General features: G+C 45.2%; 1 protein-coding gene across 1 annotated transcript in view; it reads right to left on the bottom strand.

Annotated features, from left to right (window-relative positions):
* The window catches only part of PRKCH (protein kinase C eta), a 196036-nt gene that overhangs the window by 55873 nt on the left and 121152 nt on the right, over positions 1 to 19011 (bottom strand). The window contains exon 10 of the mRNA XM_036217840.1: positions 565 to 719. Within this exon, the coding sequence (XP_036073733.1) occupies positions 565 to 719 (155 nt within the window). The remainder of the gene's footprint in view (positions 1 to 564; positions 720 to 19011) is intronic.

Genomic DNA, 19011 nt, shown 5'->3' with positions numbered 1-19011 from the left:
GAGGAAATAGTATATGTGGCAACTAAGTTACAATGATTTGAAGAGAACTCTGACAACAGGGAAAATAGTAAATTTTAAGAGTAACAATCGTCTAACACTCTATTATGCTTCCCATCCCACCTAACTTTCTGTCTGACTAAAGTTTCATCTGACAGACAGCTCTTGAGCTCTGAGGCCAACAATATCAATCAGATTTCAAGCCCTCTCAGCATATGGTATATTGTACTCTAAAGATTGTGTGTCATTAAATGGAATCATATAATACTTGGGAGGGGGCTACTATTGAGAAATACTGTCAAGAAGGACACTGCTCATCGATAGCTCATCCCTTAGATCCTCGGCTGGTGAGCCCTGGCCCCATCTGACTGTGATTCTTGCTATTACTTAGAGCAACAGTTATCCACGCCCTTCAGTTTAGGCATGGATTCCCAAATTGTAATGATCACTTCCAACATTAAAATAGGAAAAAAAAAAAAAAGAGAGAGAGCAACAACATGTTCGGTACCTTGCAGGGTTTGGCTATCATGGGCTCTCAGCAAACCATGGGCTCCAAGCAACACTCACCTGTAGATGATGCCTTTCTCGTGTAGGAACATGAGCGCCGAAATGATTTCCGCAGCATAGAAACGAGCTCGTGCTTCATCAAAACGGCGAGACTTCTGAATGTGAAACATCAAGTCGCCCCCATTCACAAATTCCATCACGAAAAACAGACGATCCTGGATACAAACACAAGAGAGGATCCAACGTGGTATAGCAATCAGGGTCCAACCAGCGCCGCATTACCATGGGTGGTGGCATGGGGAGCAGAGGGTGTCAAACAGGGGTACTCAGAGAGACATCCTGATGAGGGGCTGAGCAAAGCAGGATAGGTCAGTGGAATCAGACCCCTGGGAGGAGGAGGGGAATAATACCCAGATCGCCTTTAGTCTCACGCAGCCTTGAATTTCTACATTAAAGAAAAAGTGGAGGAGGTGTCAGAAGCCTTTGGTTCTAGTTCTAGCTCTGCACCTTAAATGCCACATAGCCTTGCGTTTACTTCTTCTGGACATTCAACGTTAGTAAAGTGAGGACGCTGATGCCATCCCTACCCACATTAGAGGCTTTTTATAAAGTGGAAGAGAGCAACGTAAATCGAAGGGTGCATGCCTTTCACCTGGAACATGCAGGGTTAATCACAGAAAGGGACATCTGACAGGGCTCACACCTGGGCAGAGAACAATCACAGAAAAAGGATGAATTGGCCAAACAGCAGTCTAATGACAGCCTCCAAAATCCCATTCGGCCCATCAGAAGATTCCTGGGTCAGGAGTGGAAACATAAAGACAAGGAGATGCCGTCTCCGCCTGAGGAACTCTCAACCCAGCAGGTGAAACGGGCTTTTAAAAAAAATTGCCGATGCAGCGTATTAACTACTGTGCAAGTGGCGTGAAAAGCGCTGTGGAAATTAAGACTGCTTAGTGACAGAAATGTTTAAGTCTCAATTAAAAAGTGACATCCCCAAGACTGACAGTGTAAAACACTTTGTTTCAGGAACCTCTAAGACAATGGATTTCCTCATTCCTTCTCACTAACATTTACGAGGCCCAGGTTAGCCAGGTGTTAAATCAGGTGCTGGGAACAGAGAGTAGACAGGCATAAGACAGACACAGCCTCTACCCATAGAGTCTGATGTGGGAGACACACATTACTTAAGAAAGAAACAAAAGGTCACATAAATAAGCACATTTACAAATGCTGATAAATGAAGAAAAAGTGGAGGAAGCAATGGGCTCTGGCCATCTGCCTGGGGGTCAGGGGAGGTGTCTGGGCGAGTGACATGTAAATTAAGGCCGGTAAGATGAGTGCAACCAGGGCTAATGATGAGGCCTTTCTGAGGAAGGAGGGAGGGTGGGATGTCATTTTGTAAGGAAATTGGTATTTTACCAATTCACAGAGGAGGTTTATACAAAGAACCCATCTTTATTTGCGGTTGTAAGTGCCACCAGCTTTGCTCTGAGCGTCATCACGCAGTCACAGCTGAGCAATAAACAAAGATCGTGTGTGTTCTTGCTCACCTCTCTATTCACCACCAGTTTAACCTGGCCCATCCCGATTAGAAGGCACTACTACTTAGCACCTCCTGTTCCTGATTTTAAGACCTTAATTGGAAGGGGAAAAGATCCCCTGTATGTATAAAACGTCTCTCTCTGACAAGCAGCAAGAATTTCAGAGTGAAGAAGGTGTAGCAAAATTTACGCACACAAAAACAAAAACCAAACAGCAACACAACTCTTTAGATTAGACAGACAACGTAAGATAACAGCAAACAAAGTACGGCAAGCTGACTAAAGGTGACTGGCAAGTGGAGGGCCAGCATTGGGTGGGACAAGCTTGGGTTAGCAATGGTGCTCTGTATTTTCTACACAGAAAGGACTCCGGTGGAATGAGAGGGTTAGCGGTGGGTTGGGGTTGAGGGTAAACGTGCAGTAGAGACACGTCTAGGAGCTGCGTCCGCACAGGAAGTTGTATGCCAATGCTGTGTTCATTTGGAGGGGTGGCCAAGGGGTCCCAAAGAAGACTCAGGTGACAAAACCACCTCGAACCACTCCATGGCAAGTAGGTTGGTTTTAGACATTTTTGTTAACCAGCCTGTTCACCTTCTTCATGGCCGTGTCTGACGGTCACATGAATTCCAGTGGCTTGAAATACCTGATTACTAGAACTGGGTCAGTAGGTAAGAGGCTATTCTTTAGGCTGTTGGAATTCAGTGTACTTGGCAAGAGTTGCTACGGCAATAGGAATCAAAAAGATGAGGGCATTCCAAGGGAAATTTTATCCATTTCTAGTGCCCCTCAAATCATTCTCCTACCTCAAGTCTGAAAAGCCAGACCCTGGGCTAAACTCCAGTTCTGGGGGCAGAATCACTACCTTCTAATCCTGCTCAAGCCCCTCTTTCTCAGCCCCCCCCCCCCAACTCTGGAGGCAGATTCTCAGATAATGAGGGTTGGGGAGCTGGGAGGTACGTGCATCTGTGATGCACGGCAAGGAGGTCGTAAGCTTTAGACCTCCTCGGTCTCATTTCTAACCTCTCTGGCACACCTAGAACACTGGGGACAACTCCCATCTCTTGGGCTACATAAAACCCTTGAAGCAAGCAGGAAGGGAAAACCAGCCAGCAGAGAGACACAATACTTAACGAAAAGTAATGGCCCATCCTATTGAAGTCCTGAAATAATGTCACAAGGCAGAAAAACAAAAACCTGTTTATCAACTATCAGAATACTTTTGCTGTGAGGAGACCCTCTGCTTAAATATACCTCTCTTCACCTTATTTAAATGTCTGCAGAGGCGGTTAAAATTCGGCAGCAATTTCTCTAAGATTTCGTTTGCAGAGGAAGAGATAAATGGCAAAGTCTTTAGCATTTAGCAAAGAAGATCCATCATCATGAGGTGGTGGTAATAGGGAGGAGGGAGGTGAGGGAGGGGTGGTCATTAGCAATAACATTTCATTAAGCATGTCCTCAGGTGAGGAGTCTAGAAAGGGTGCAGTAAACAGCAGTGGCTGCTGCTGCTGCTGGCCACGATGGCGAATATGTTTTCAGTTAAGAAACAAGATCATACATGTGAATCATTTCAGTTCTAGCCAAAGATGCAAATATGCACAGAAAGTACAAAAAATCCCTATGTAGTATCAGAAGTCAGCTCTCAGTTGTGGGATCTGGGATGACATTTACCCTTTCTTTTTTTCAGTATCTCTGAGGATTTCTAGAAGTGTGAATTACGTTTATAGTTATAATGTAGGGAGGAGGCATGAGAACTAAATGTTAAATGGAGCTGTATTCAGAGCCTGCTAAGTGCTGGCCAGAAACCTACAGAACAAAGAAATATTTCTGCTGGGATTACTAACAAACCATTTACCCATACCCCGAAGGGAAAACAGAGTCTTTAAGTCATAAGCTACACAAAATAAACCCAACCATTCACTCCCTGCCGCAGGACCATAGCACCAATAAAACAAAGGCAGGGATTGCTAGCATGCCTTTAACACTGCATACCCATACCATCAAAGGAAACAGGTAAACAGAGTCTTCAAATTGTAATTCATAGAAACCAAGAATGATATATAAACTGAATTCCTGGTCAACTCAGAGTCCCTCTCAGTATCTCTTGTCAGTCTGTCCGTCTGTCTCTCACTCTCATTCTCTGTCTCTGAGAGGAGATTGCACTCTGTCTGTGGCATGTTATTCCTTCTCTAACAGACTTTTGTTTCTAACTCTGGCCATGCACTTAAATTCTTTCCTGTGCACGGGCAAGCCCCTCACCCTTTCTCTCTTGGTGCAGGACTTGAGTCCCCTCACGGGGTTCGTTCCATCTTGCATCAGTTAGAAACAAAGCAAAATCACATGGGCTTCCTCCATATTTTTCTAATTCTCATCTGGAAGATGAGAGATGGGACACTGAAAAGGTACGGTCTGAGCCTGTCTTAGCAGTCATTAGGCAGGGGGCGGAGGGAAGCTGCTATGGAGAGAGGGGCCTTCACACCTCTTGCTGCCCGCTAAAGGCCACTAGTAACTACCTTCTCCCTTCACGACCTTTCTAACCCCTAAAGTAACCAGCCCATCAGGCTTGTTGGAACGACATCCAACATGAGACCCACCTGACTCTGGTTTGGGTCCCAGAGCGCCACTGGGAATACGGGGTCTGAATCCTGGAAGGGAGGCTTTCAGAGACCTTTCACTCTTCCTTGAAGGTTAAGAAGGAATATTTTCTGAGCACACACCATGCTAGGCCCTGGGTGGGGACCAAGTATTGTAAATTGAACGGGACCCCACGCCTGCTCTCAGGAAGCTCCCAGACATGTAGAGAGAGCACATCACCTCAGTGTGCTATGTGCAGCGGAGGGGCACAGAGGGTGTCATGGGACACAGAGCAGGGGCAGCTGAGCAGCCTGGAGCAGGATTTGAGGCTTCTAAGAGGAGCCAACTCCCCAGCTTGAAGGATGAGGAAGCATGAGTCAGCCAAGAGTGGGTATGGAGAGGGGAGGGATCAAGGAGAACAAACAGCCGAGGTGTCCAGTGTGAGGCAGGAGGTAGTGACTGCAAAGGGAGACAGCCTCAGGTGCTGCGGCTGCTGAGTGCGGGGCGTCACTGTAACACATGCTGCTACTTTCGTATCGAGTACTGGTAGGAAAAGCAACAGCCTAGTTAGCGTGCTTCCTTCCACCCCACTCCTCGGTCACCCACAGCTGAGGAATGCAGGTCTCGGTCCTCCTCATATACAGGACCCTACTGGTCTCGGCCACAAGCAGAGGCCCAGCGTTGCAGCTAAATCAGACGGCAGCTACGAGGCTTGGCTCGAAAATGACACCTGTAAGTGTTGGAACCTTCCTGTGTCACACAGTAAAACAACATCAGCTACAAAAACGAGTCACTGCTACTAAGTGCCACTCTGATGACATGAATTCCCTCAACCTGAAGGAAGTCTTTCACACGCAGCAAAAGCCCTTTACAATGCAGAGACCTGTATCTGAAGTCCTGAAAGGAGGCAGAAGATAACCTCCGCCTTCCCTTCTGCCCTCCGTCTGTGCCGTTTCAAAACTGGCCTCGCTGGTGACTTGGTGAATGCTAAGTCATACTTCACACACTCCGCTGTGAAGCGGCTAGAGGAAGCACGTCTGAGTCCCTGTGTTTAGGGAGGAGGGAAGGATGGATGGAGGTTGCCATGCGTCACTTTGTGGGCAGGGGAGAGCTTCCAAATCCCACCTTGGGCAGTGACAGCACAGACAGTTGCTTCTGTATGTAAGCCTGTATAGACAGTCATTCCGGTTTTTCTAAAGTCCAGTTTCCTAGAGTCTGCGCCTGGACACCTGCCTAGCTTCTCCAGAGGCCCTTGGCTCCTCTAAGGTCCCAGAGACAGGTTTAACCACAATTCTAAAGCCAAGGGGCCCAGCCCTTTGTCTGCCCCTCCCTCCTCTGTTTTGTTCCTGATTCAACCAACCACAAATACAAGTCATTAAGACAGGTGAAGAATACCTGGGGGAATAAAAGCAACTCCTTTGTCCCATGCCATGCCGGTGAGTTACAAGAGGCCAAGGAGCTGGTGCCTGGTTAATAATAGAATTCCTGTCATCACCTGCCTGGTTCCATTAATCTTTGACAACCTGGGCCAAGTCTGCCCTGGCTGTTATCAGTACGGGGCTCTTACTTCCCCAGTCCTGATAGTGAGTGGCTGTGAGTATAAGCTATATGTATTCCCTAAAGCCTCTCATAAGGGTTGTCGTTTAGGATGTAAAACTGATGGGTAATTGCATGAAGAAAAGTTCAAGACAAAACAGCTGTGTTGATGAACGTGATACACAAGATATCACCTCAGGAGGGGGACTACAGAGTGAGCATGCGCCAGGGTCAGTGTGGTAGACCTTTGGAGGTGTCTGTTCAGCTCATTGATCCCTTTCTCAGAGAACTGCCCTGGTATGGTCATGTGGGTGAATGCTGGACATCCTGCAAATGGCCGGCTGGATCAGGCTGGGCCTCCCACAGTCTTCCAGAGAATTGGAACTGAGATGGAGAGGTTTTACTCTAGGCTGTACTGTGTGCACAGTATGAGGAAACAAGAATTAGGAAGCTGAGGCTGCCTTTGTGGTGTGAATATGTGAAACGTCTGGGTATATCAGAGACGTAACAGCCCAGATGGATGGACAGATGGACAAGGAAGAAGAACAAGGAGAAACACAGAATAAGGCAAAGACAAGAGCTCAGGGAGCACAGTGAGCCCAGAAGGAAAACCTGGGTTTCTCATGTCTTTCAACTTCAGATCCCTGGAGAAGCCAGGCCGATTTCTGCCCTTGGCTTCCATGATACACCTCCTTTATCTCTGAATCTTTATTTTTATTTCTCCCATTTTACAGGACCTTGGTTCAGCTTCTTTCTGTTAACTTGCTACCAGGAGAATTTTAACTGAAACACACCAATATATAAGGGATGGAGGTTTCCTTATTTACAAATCTGGGGTAATAATGCTTATAACTACAGAGATTGTCTGAGGATTAAACCAGAAGCACAGTGCCTCCCACAGCACCAGGTCCAGAAAATAATCTCAACTAATAGAAGCTATTGTATTACTATATCACACAGAGAGGCTAAGCTAACTTTAGGAGAACTTGACCCTAGCACCTAAGTCCTGGTGTTACCAAGGAGAAGCACAGGGCAGGGGTGAGGGCCGCGGGCTGTGCAGCTAGGGTGCCTGAGAGGAGAAAACAGCTCACGCTGTGCTGTACTTATTTTCTTTCTCTCGAAACTCTCATCTACCAGATGGGGACGATAAGATGACTGAACTCACAGGTGTGTGAGGATAAAGTGACTTAAGCTAAGAATTTCGAACAGTGCCCCTTCAAGATATTATTACTATTATTATTATTATTAAACTATTATTATTATCCTCATTATCATCCCACCTCCACTATCACTTCAGCTGCTGCGGCCACCTGCTCCGAGGACTCTGGCCCCTTGGGGGGAGCTGCAGCATACTGGGCCATGACCTGCCCGCTGTGGAGGGAGAGTTGGTGCCTCACTCGTGAAGTTTGCAGACTAGCAAGTAAACAGGAACGAAACAGCGGCCAAAACAAAAGCTGCAGCAGCCCCCTTACTCAGTGTGGGACCAGGACCTAGAGGGTTCGAGGATGCCTAGGCCAGCTGCTGAGGTTAAGGGGCATTTCTGGATACCCTATGGTCATGACCTCAACCTGGTAAAGAGGACTTTTCTTTCTCAGAAGTTAAAATTAAGCAAAGGGTTACAAAACTTGATTTGGTAACCAAAACATGTTAACTAAAGTTTCAGTTCCGGTAGGTTTTCAAATTTTCTATTATCAGATGATAATTCATATTCTCTACTTCAGGAGTTTACAAAGCAAATGTGCTCCCCTATAGACTGCAAGCATATTACAGGGAGACTTTTTGTAGTAGCTATTCTCTTCTACAAAGTTGATTTATTCTTCTCAACAAAATGAGAGAGATTTTCTGTTTAAAGCAAGAATCCATAGCCTCTACGACCTACAGATATAAATTTTATTTGAAGATATAAGACAATGAAGATGAAGATCACTTTTTGGAAACAATTCAAAGACGAGAAACAACACTGAAAGTTAGTGGCTAATTTACTTATTGCTTTAAAGCAATGTCGAGCTGGGAGCCACATCTAGACTTATTTGCCCAACTTCTAAAAATTGCTTTGGAATTATTTCTAAATGAACAGCACATCAACTCTGTATCAAAGGCTGCAGAGTGCTATTGACCGGCTGTGGACAAGGAAAAGGAATCCTCCAGAAGCAGCACTGTGTTGCGTTTCTCATGAGTTCCCCTCGCTTATAATTTTTCTCCTGCAAAGACATCTATGAGGGTGAACAGAAGTTCAAATCAACAGGAAACAGTCACTGACGTCAAAGAAGTCACATTGGAAAAGCACCCCCATGAGGAAATCTGATTGCACCATGCCTGAACTGCAAACGACTTGAATTTAACCACATTAAGAATGATTACAAAGTCTTCAAGGGAGAAACAAGGAGATAGAATCTAACGGCTTTTTCTCTTTATGTTTTGACTAATCATTTTGCGCAGCCCAGAAGGTATCAGAAGTTAGTTCAATCACCCATCAACCCCTCTGTCAAGCCCATGGGCCATGATACAGCCTGCCTGAGCTCAGACACTAGTCTTTGGGAAGGAGAACTATGTCTCCAGTAAAATAAGCCTTAGGAACTTGCATTTCAAACCTGGAGGAACACACAGCTCTTTTCCAAGACCAATTGTTTTTCTGGTAAACTGGACACACTATGGCCATCTCTTGTGATGAAACTCAGCAAGGCTTACTGGCATATATACCAGACTAGGGGAAAATGAGGCAATCTAACTTGCAGTTCAACACATGATGAAGCATCTGGGCCAGGATGTTCTTAAAGCATAAATAAGCAGAAAGCATCTGATCGGGGATATAGCAAAGTCGAAGCACATCCTCCCGCCCTGGTGGAGCCCCTTTGGCATCTCTGGTCCACACACATCTCGCCCAGTATTGCTGTGCTGGATTGCACTGGTTTGGTGCACTTGGTCTCGTTTTCTATGGAGGACCTGAAACCTTTGAAGGCAGAGCCCAGATGCTAAATTACGTATCTCTAACACCACTGAGCATAGTGCCTGAACGCCGGTGAGGGTTAATAAACCCTTCAGAAACTAACATGGCAGGAGGCCATTTTGGTTTCCTGATACAATTTAAACCAGAACATTAGAAAAGCTGAAACAAATTGCCAAGATTAGTTCTATCCATCTACTTTATGTAAGTAAAGTGCCAAGAAGTGAAGGTACCTTGCCTGTGGTTAAAAGTTTGTGGAAACGTTCAGGAAGAGAAGTGGGTCAGCTTGATGCCACTTCACTTCCCTTTATTTACAAAGTTTTGGTTTTTCTGTTTATAAAAGTAATTATATGTTTGTAAATCAAATGTAATTATATAGTGCATACATGAAAAATGAAGGAAAAATAAATGCAATCGCCTATTATCTTGACACCCAGAGACAGAAGTCCAAATGCAAGGAAAAACAAAACTATTTATGGCTTGTAGCATCCAAAGAACTGGAGATTTCAGGGCAAATAAATTTCCAAGGTGATTTTAACTAGAATTTATGTTCCCCTTGTATCCTACTTATATTTAACATTCTATAGCATGTTTAAAGAAGAGAAAATGAAAACCTATCTTTCCTTTTTCACCTATATAACATAATAGTTCCTAATGTACTTAGCCATCAAAACCATAATTTTTTAACAGTTGCATACTATTCCCAATGCCATTTCTCTTAAGTCCTACAATTAGCTAGACTTCTAAGTAAGTTAATGGAAATAAGGGGATGTGGTATTAATAGTCTAGTCCCTACACTATAATAAAGATCATTTTTATTAGCCTGGAAAAATAAGCATCTCAGAGCAGATTATTGTTAACTGAATATGGTGTTTTAATTCTGACTTACATTCACAAATTGAAATTCTGAATTTAGATTCACAAAGAAGATATCATAGATGATTATTTTTTTAAAAAGATTTAGTCACAAGTATGCACAATAGGATTCCTTTTAATCATTATTTTTCATAGAGCAATTCTCTTTATAAAGATTTTGGTTTAAGCACCAAATAGGAGAAGGTCTATTGAAGACATGTACAGATTTAGTTTGCACAGGGCTATAGATAAAGAGTAAAAATGCCATTTTGATTATTTAGATCTTTTTCATGACAGTGGTTCCTAAACTTTGCAACCTCTCAAAGAGGCCAAGATTTCATCTCTCTCTCTGATCTGTGGATGAATTAGATAGACAGTTCTGCCTCATGGGAGGGGATTCTGGGTTACAGTTACCTGATTAAACATTTTGCCCAGTTAGAGTGAATCTGGGCAAGGATATCTCACATCTGCCTTGAGATGGTGCCTGGAAACCTGCCAGCCAAGAGTCTGTCCCATCTTCTGTTCTACAACGTGCAATGCCTGAAGTCTCCATTTGGAATGTGCATCCCATGTGCAATTCTGAGTTTGGTTCTTCCAGTGCAGCCTCAACACGTTCCCGTCAGGTCCTCTGGCCGGGGAACGTGATGTGTTCAAGCAAATGATTCCCCTACAATCTCTTCCCAAACCCTTTTTGCAATATGGACGAACTACTGATCTTCACTGCTCATTGAGGAAGAAAGATGCAGACCATACTGTAAAAGTAGAGAGACCAAAATAAAAGGGGCTAAATAGACTAATAAGATGAGCGGCAAAGTAATCAGAAATGGGTTAAAAGTTTACCCAGAAGAGTATGTTAACCTTGTAGAAGTTTCAGTTGGTTAAATGGAATTCAGATAAACCCTCAAAGATGAGAGTGGAGCCTAAGATCGTACCACTGGATTTTATGCAGTGAATTCATCATATTCCATTCCCCCAGGCTCCCAGCTGGCCAGAACTCTGACCTCTCCTCTCCTTCTTACCCTAAAAGGTCCTACCAGCTTCACCTCCTTCAAGTCTTTGACTTCACTCCCATGACCACTGCCTTGGAGTAGGCAGGTCCAACAGACCGTTGGTTCAGGGTCCCTACCAGGTCTGCTACCCTCAGTTTCCTCCTCCTGCAGACAGACACCAGAGAACACCTCCTCAAATGCAAATCTTATGTTGCTCCTTGATTTGCCAGATGGTTTCATCTCCATGATTGAGTGTAAGCTCCTTAACAGATAATGTCAGACCCATTATGGCTTTGCTTCTTCATTACTACCCACATTTCCTCTCCTGCAATCCTGTTGCATCAAGTTATTTGGGTGTACCTAAGCCCATCATACATTTTAATTCTCTGTGCTTCTGCACTAATGTTACCTCTGTCTGGGAGGCCTGTCCCCTCCCACCCACTCTGTGACTGTAGGGCTCTTATTCATACTCAAAACACAGTTCAGACAGCCCCTCCCAAGGACCAGGTTATGACTTTCTTCTATCTCACTGTGTTATGGGTACTTGTGTTTAGGATGATGCTGGGCTAAAAGCAACTAGAGGGCAGGTTCACCTTTTGTTCTCCCCGACGTCTTTGGTCCCTGACACATAAGTTCTCAGTAAACATTTACCGAGTTGAATTAAAAATGCAAAATAGGTATAATATTACCATTCAATATAGAAACAGCCCATGTCTTTAGTGGCTGGGGTCCACTTTGAATATTTAGAGACCACTCAGGTTAGAAGACAGCATCTAAGGTATCTATATCTTTAACTTGAAATGACAAAAGAAAGAAAACAGCAATGTGCTTTCCCTGAAGCACATTTATATCGCTACCAGCACATTTTTCTACATTGGTTGATAAATGTTTCTTAAAGCTTTGATTATCACAGATAGGCACCTCTGTAAGTTTAGGGTGGAGATGATTTTCAGCAAATGCCACTGATTCAACACCTTGATGGTAAAGCAGAAGTAAAATCATCAAATGCCAAAACAAGAGAAGCTGCATTATTTCAATTGCTTGCTTTCAAACACAACCAATTTCAAATATATGCTCACTTTTGCTCCCTAAATGCCCCCCAGCTCAGCTGCTAATTCTGCCTTATCACGGCAGGCTTCACTGTTCAGAACCGCTGGCAGCATGCTGACCCTAGCTCACATTCCACTGACCCTGTACACTTCTGCTGTCCCCTCCCAGCCCAAGGCCCCAGTCCCTGCAAGTGCCACAGTGCAGCCACCGATAGCTGTCAGGGCCCCCAGAACAGGAACTTTGCCTGTGTACAGACTCAGGGGGAAAAAAGATAACACTTATAATGCTTATATCTCATAAGGAGGATCTGACACACTTTGCTTTGACACCTACAAAGTGATCTTCTAGCCCGCTTGACTCTCATATCTAGGACAGACCACCTGACATTCATGTAAGGCAGTGGTCTTTAACTGGAGAGTCTTCCCCTCCAGGGACATTTGGCAATGTCTGGGACGTTTTTCGTTGTCACAACAAGGGAGGTGCTGCTGGCATATAGTGAGTAGAGGGTGCGGCTAATCCTACCATGTACAAGGCAGCCCCTCATTACAAAGGATTATCCCACCCCAAACATTAGTAGTGAGCAAATGACATCACACTATACAAATAAGGGAAATTTTCTTTTTGCTGAGAAGGCTGAGAATTCATTAGCCATTTGATTATTAAAACTATTAGACCTATTGGTGAGGGTCAGGGTGGTGGGGGTAAGGTTCTGAGACAGGTGGGAGGAAATTTCCTGCTTCAAATCTGTCCTGAAGCCTAAGTATGGAAGGATAAACTGAGTCAACTGATTAGGCCCTCGATTCTAAAGGCTTCCAGAAGAGAAACTTAACTAGTCTCTAGGTCAGCTCCACCATATCTGCTCCCCACTTTGTTGGTTGTGTCGAACTCATCTTGAACCACCTTTCACCACTGGCTAGAAGGTCTGGGCTTGCTGCGGGCATGGGCTAGCTCCCACTTCACAAGGAGACCAGGGCTCAGTGCTCCCTTGGAGTGAGGAGGTGAGAGGGGAAGGAGACACGGTCTGCTGCACAGAAAGGGAAAAACAGGTGTCGGGGGAAAAGTGGAGTTTTGCTGGAAGGAGTTTCCTTTTTTGTTTTGGTTGGGATTACACGTGACATCATTTTAATGTTTAAACTACCACACACCATAAGAATGGAATTAAGACTCAGGGAGGAGATCCAAGACTCCCTCCATAACACCTAAGTGATAAATCATTCTAAAGAAGTGGGTAGGAGTGAGCTTGAAATACATACAGTGTGCTCTTTTGCTCTGCGAATATACTAAAAGTTGGACGCCTTGCACACAAAGCAAACAGGAACTCCCCGGGTGGCCCAAGAGAGAAGACTGGACATGCCAAGGTCCTCTGGCAGAGTGGAGAGGGTCTGCAAGGTATTAGCTGACAACCAAAGGCAGGAAGAGCAGAGTCAGCCTCAATGGGACAAGGGTTAATGTGGGGGGAGGGGGCACTGTCCTCGCAGCCTTGTGCTGGGCTGTCAGTGAAGAGACCAGTCAACCCAACAGGACAAGGAAGACTACAAATAGCAAAGGTGAACAAGGGGAGCAGGCTGGGCTGCTGCTCTCCCCATTACATCTCCTGCTTTGGGTCCCCCAAGCCCAGTGGTGCCATGAAACCCATCACCAAGCAGAGGCAGTGCCAACAGCTTGGACCTCCTCCTAATCTCTATCAGGTGCTAAATTCACTGCATCTACAGAAAAAAAAAAAAAAAAGCAGCTTCATATGCAAATGTAGCTTCAAGACAAGTCCCTTCTAAGCAGATGGCTGCTCTGAGCCTGCCCTAAATAGCAATCCCTGAACTGCTGTGGTGACCAGCCACATTCACCACAGCCCGTTCAGGGCCATGAATGCCCCAGGACAGCACCAGCTCCGTGAGGCCAGGGTCTCCTCTTTTATTCACCACTGTGTCCCCAGAGCTTATAACTGCGCCCCACACTTTGAAGGCACTCGTAGCCCATTTGCTGAATGAATGAACACCTTTGGTCCTCACCTGTCAGTGCTCAATTCTCTATTTTTCCAAGTGGGATAAGTTTAAACTGAGGGACAGAGCAGATTTGTTCATGAGAAGCAGGAAAAGTTCTGGAGCGCAGAAGAGATGGCTTGGGTTCTTAGCAGGGATGAAGTAATTATGGAAAACCCAAGTATTGCAAAACTAGACTACATTATGGTTCGTGATTTCCACCAGAGTCGTTGGCTTTTTACACTGCATGATTCTGTTTTCTGGGTGGGGTGGACCCACCGCAGCTGCTCACAGGTACAGTTGCAGGCCCTGGCCTGGAGGTCCCAGTCGGTGATGGCAGGCGTCAAGCCAACTTCCTAGGGAAAAACCTCAGGCCACCCCAGAACGCTGTTTAAAGCTCAGATGCTGGTTGGTATGTCAGTCTTACAGCCACTCCTAGGTTGCACTTTTTAGGAAAGACTGGCACGTGGTAAGGGTGTCCCTCAGAGCCCAGTGTTCATTCTCAATGACCTTTCCTCTTACAGTACACAGACTGCATTTGCTGCATGCTGTCTACTGCACGTGGCCGTTCCTCATGTATTATCTTCTCTTCCCAACTAGACCGAGGATTAAAAGAATGATTTCTTTTGCCTAGCACTCAATCACTGTGATCCTGGATTGATGGACTTCCCACCAAACTATCTGTCAGAAAGCCTGTCAAATTCTCATCCCTGGAGCCATTCCTAGCACTTTGGGCCCTTCAGCACAGGGCCCTGTGGAGGACAGAGTCTGTGTGGTTTGGCAGGTGCCCGGTCATGGTCATGGTCGCCTCACCACAGAGCTTCATCCATCATGGGGCCCAGTCTGACCCTGGCAAGCCTCAGATATACAAAAGGAGATTGCACACAACCCATGAACTATCTAGTCAAACCTGGAAGGGGGTGGTGGTGGCAGGGTCTGTGCAGGCTCTAGGTCACCAATGATGACTGTGGCAAGTGACAGTGAGGCCAGTTGCAATTGAATAACCTCAAGCTGAAAAACATGCCAACCCTTTCAAGCCTCTGTCCCACCAAGCATCCTGGCAGTCCTACCCAAAAAGACCGAGCCAAAGGAAGGGCATGAACTTCAGGTTCTCTTATTTCCAACTCGTTTTCACAGCCCTGTTTACCACAGAATGTTGGAAAGCCTAGAAGCTCAAGAATACAGATGCAGAAGTCCCAAATGATCCCCCTAGGAACTCAAAGACTGGAGATGGCCTTTGTGCATTTTGTCCCCAGATGGAACATTATTAATAGCTGGGAACATGCCCAACTGGGAAACACCATGTTCTGGCTCATTTTCTATTTTGATCTGAGCCAAAGGCGAACTACAACAAATGACCCATAAGCAGACCAAATTGTATTTGTGGCAGTCATTGCTCAGGGAAAGGAGAAAGCCTAGTTCCAAACATGTAACATTTCCTTAGGTAGTTCCTAAAAGGCCACAAAACTACATGTAGATAGTGGAAAACTGCCTTTATTCCTGCCTAATGTCACTATTCTCAGCAGTATACATTCCAGAGGAAGCACATTTCTACTTTTGGTATAACTGAAATGACATAGGTTGTTCAGCTGGACGACCTGATTAAGAATCTATGGTCTGACTCTTGCCTGTTGTGTGACCCAGGGCAAGTTATTGGACCCCTCTGGACCTCAGTTTCCAGATTTTTTAAATGAAGATAATAGTATCTATACCTCCCTGGATGGCTTTGGGTATTAAATATTTCATTCAACCTATATTTACGAAATGCCAGAATGTGCAGTTCTGTAGACATCGGTAATGAATATAAGCACTTAGAAAATGCCAGTGTCCCAAAGAAAAGAAGCTGCCACCATTCTTCACCCATCCATTCTGCAAAGCTGATACCAGTCAGGCTCTAAGAACCCACGAGCCACCCTGAGGCACTAACAGGGGCCTCTGCGGAACCCTCCTCCCAGCCCGAGGGTCACTTTCTGGAGGTATATCTGCTAACAGGTCCCTAATGGAAGAGCATAGGATTTTGGTAGCGTTTATCCAGAAAAAAGGCAAAGGTTGGCTACCTTCCTAAAGACAAGGGAGCTATTAGCTATCAAGCCAGAATTAGAACTCTGAGCTCTCATATACTGAAGGTTGCAGTGTAGTCACCTGCCTGATGAAATTCTGAAAGATTCATTCCAGGGCCACATGACTATCTTGCTATCTCGTCTTCTGTCTCTCTATCTCATACACACACACATACACACACACTCCTTTGCTATTATCTAATACAATGATAATGGAGAAAATAATAGAGAGAAAAGAATGTTCCCTTGCACTCATGTTGCAAGGTGATTTTCACAACATAGTTTAAGTACGATTTAAGTACACTAAAATCATTTTGCACAAGCTATGTAAACTGACGGCATTTAGTTCACAAGATTCCTAGACCCCCAACCTTCAAAGGTAGGATTTCTGCTTTGCTGACTGACACTTGCGGAGTGGCTTGTTAAGGAAAGCTATGCCCCTGCCAGGTGCCCTTGCTTTGCGTCGGCCCTTGGAGGCTGACATCCTGCAGGCCCCGTTAGCAGCCTTAGCAGCCTGATGTCCTGAGGAAAGAACCAGCAGGTAGAGGAACGGGTGGAAAGTGAGAACACTGGGCTTCGGGCCCTGTAAAGGGAGTGTCTGTGCATTCTGTGGCCCACCTGAGTGTGGCAAATCGCAAATGCAAACTTGAGTATTCCCCCCCAAAATGAGGCTCTGCAGTGGCTCCTCTCTCCAACTTGGCCCTGGGTCCTGCTGCACAGAGGCAGTTCTTGGGCCCGGGCACAGCGTGTCTTATGTTTCCCAAATGGAAACCTTTGCTTCAATAAACTGGGTCTCTGAACAAAGGCTGAATGAAGCATCTGACCAGTATTTACTCTGCCACTCCCCCTCCTGCTATTGCGGAGTCTTTGTTCTTCTCTCTCTGGGCACTCAGCTGAGGGCTCCAGGAGGAGAGCCAGAGTGGAGAGCCCCTGGGAGCTGGGGGTGGGGGGACCCGGATTCCAGGCCGTAAATGCCAGGAGGCCCAGCTGCTGACACAACAGGCACTGATGAAGATGAAAGCAGTGTGGAGGAGATTTAACCTGAAGGAGCAGAACAGGCAGCATCCACCAGGCCTGCATCCCAGGACGGCTTAATAATGCCTCCTACCCCCAGTGTTAAAGAAACAGACCACATTACCACGTTGGTAAATAGAGAAAAGGACAAAAATCGCCCGTAATTTTGCCAACTCACTGCCACCAGTTCCTTCCAGCCGTTTCTTTGGAGGAGTGGCCAGGTGTGCCAGCTCAGCTTGGGCAGAACCTGATATGGATACATACCAGCCAGCATCGTAGATTCTGTATTATTTCCTGGGCTCTAACCTCCCGGTTCCAGCATTTACCATACTGAATCTGAGGCAAGTGACTTCACTCCTCAGTGCTTCATTTTATCGCTCGGCAAAAATGAAACTGTACTTATCTTATAGGGCTGTTATAAGAACGGCCTGCTATAAATAATGTACATTATTAGGTGCTTGTGACTGTCTGACACATAATCATTTAACTGCTTAATACTCAATTATTTCTTTACTGGCTGAAAATCTTCATCGAATACTATATTAAGGAAAGTTTTTACTGCCGAATGCTGAAGTTGTCACTAATATTTTTCTATTACAAATAATCCACTAAAAATTAAACATCCTTATATGTAACATTTATTTTATATTCTTTATGTTGTTTTCTTTGGCTAGATTACTGGAAATAAAATCAACAGATGCAAGAGTATAAACATTTTTATGAGTCTTAATTAAGATTATCAAATAATTCGCAAACTATTAGGACTTAAATGTTATCAGAAACTCATGAGGATGCCAATTTAATGACATATTTGCAAGTAACATGCCATTATGAAAAAATCAGAGGCAATAATTTATGGGGTCATAATCCTATGTAGCAAACTCAGTAAATTAATTTATGAAATTTGCTTATCTTTTTGCTTTTTCCAAGAACAAAAAGAACTTCAAAATTCCTACTTTGGGGGGGGTGTTTACTGTACTCTCCATGTGGGGTCTGTGCTGGCCATTGGGGAAACCCCAGGCCAGTTTTTTTTAGTGTGGGAAGGAGGCAGTCATCACCACAAAGAGCCTACTCACTTTAGAATACTTCTGCGCTCTTTCCTTTGGTCCTCATAGCAATCTTGTTTTCATTTTAACCATGAGAACTTTGAGGCTCAAAGGAATTTACAGGTAGGCTCAAGCCATTCAGACAGAGTTTTTTGAAATTAAAGCTGGAAGGACTCAGCTGTTCTGTTTCCAAGGGCAATGCTGCCTCCCTGCCAGCAGGCTGGAGTTGCTTAAGCAGACACTGATTCAAAGGCCTAAATGTGGTAATACGACAACATGTGGACTGTTGCATCAGAGCACAGAGCCCGGGCTCCACAGTCGGCCTGACCAAGAGTGGAATCCTGTCTCCACCACTTCCAGACTAAGGGACGCTCTCTCTGCAAGCTACTTTCTCCTTTCCTCTGGGCTTCGGAGATCCTCATTCCACTCGGCTGGACATGGGAGGAGTGCCCCGTCTGCAAGGGTCTCCACAATGAAGTGAGACTTTGCGAATGGCTGGGGAGTGACTCCAACACGTCACTGCTAAACTCCTCAGGGTACCTGTTACAGTTCAGCCTTACACGCAAGTTAGCATCTCATTTTAGAGGTGGTGGCCTGCCACACTGGGTAGCTAAAACGTAATGATCTGCCTCCTGTAATTTCTCATAGCAACTAACACTTTTCTGTTCTTTAGAGTTTTTCAACAGTGGATGACGATAGTCACAGAGGATTTCTGACAGATGGGTAGATGTGCGGCGAGTAAGTGCCAGGCACATTTTGGAGCCTGGTACCTTGCAAACCTGAGAGAAAGCACAAACTATAGCAAAATGAAAATTGTATATCTCTATCTCAGCATGAGAAAAACTCACTTGATTCTTTTGTTTCCCATCACTTTGTTTATCAACTGGACTTAGGGCGAGGGAAATCCCCTTTGTCCTTTGCT

This window comes from Rousettus aegyptiacus, unplaced genomic scaffold (assembly GCF_014176215.1).
Source record: "Rousettus aegyptiacus isolate mRouAeg1 unplaced genomic scaffold, mRouAeg1.p scaffold_m13_p_3, whole genome shotgun sequence".
Classification (NCBI taxonomy): Eukaryota; Metazoa; Chordata; class Mammalia; order Chiroptera; family Pteropodidae; genus Rousettus; species Rousettus aegyptiacus.
This window is presented reverse-complemented; position numbering and strand designations above follow the sequence as displayed.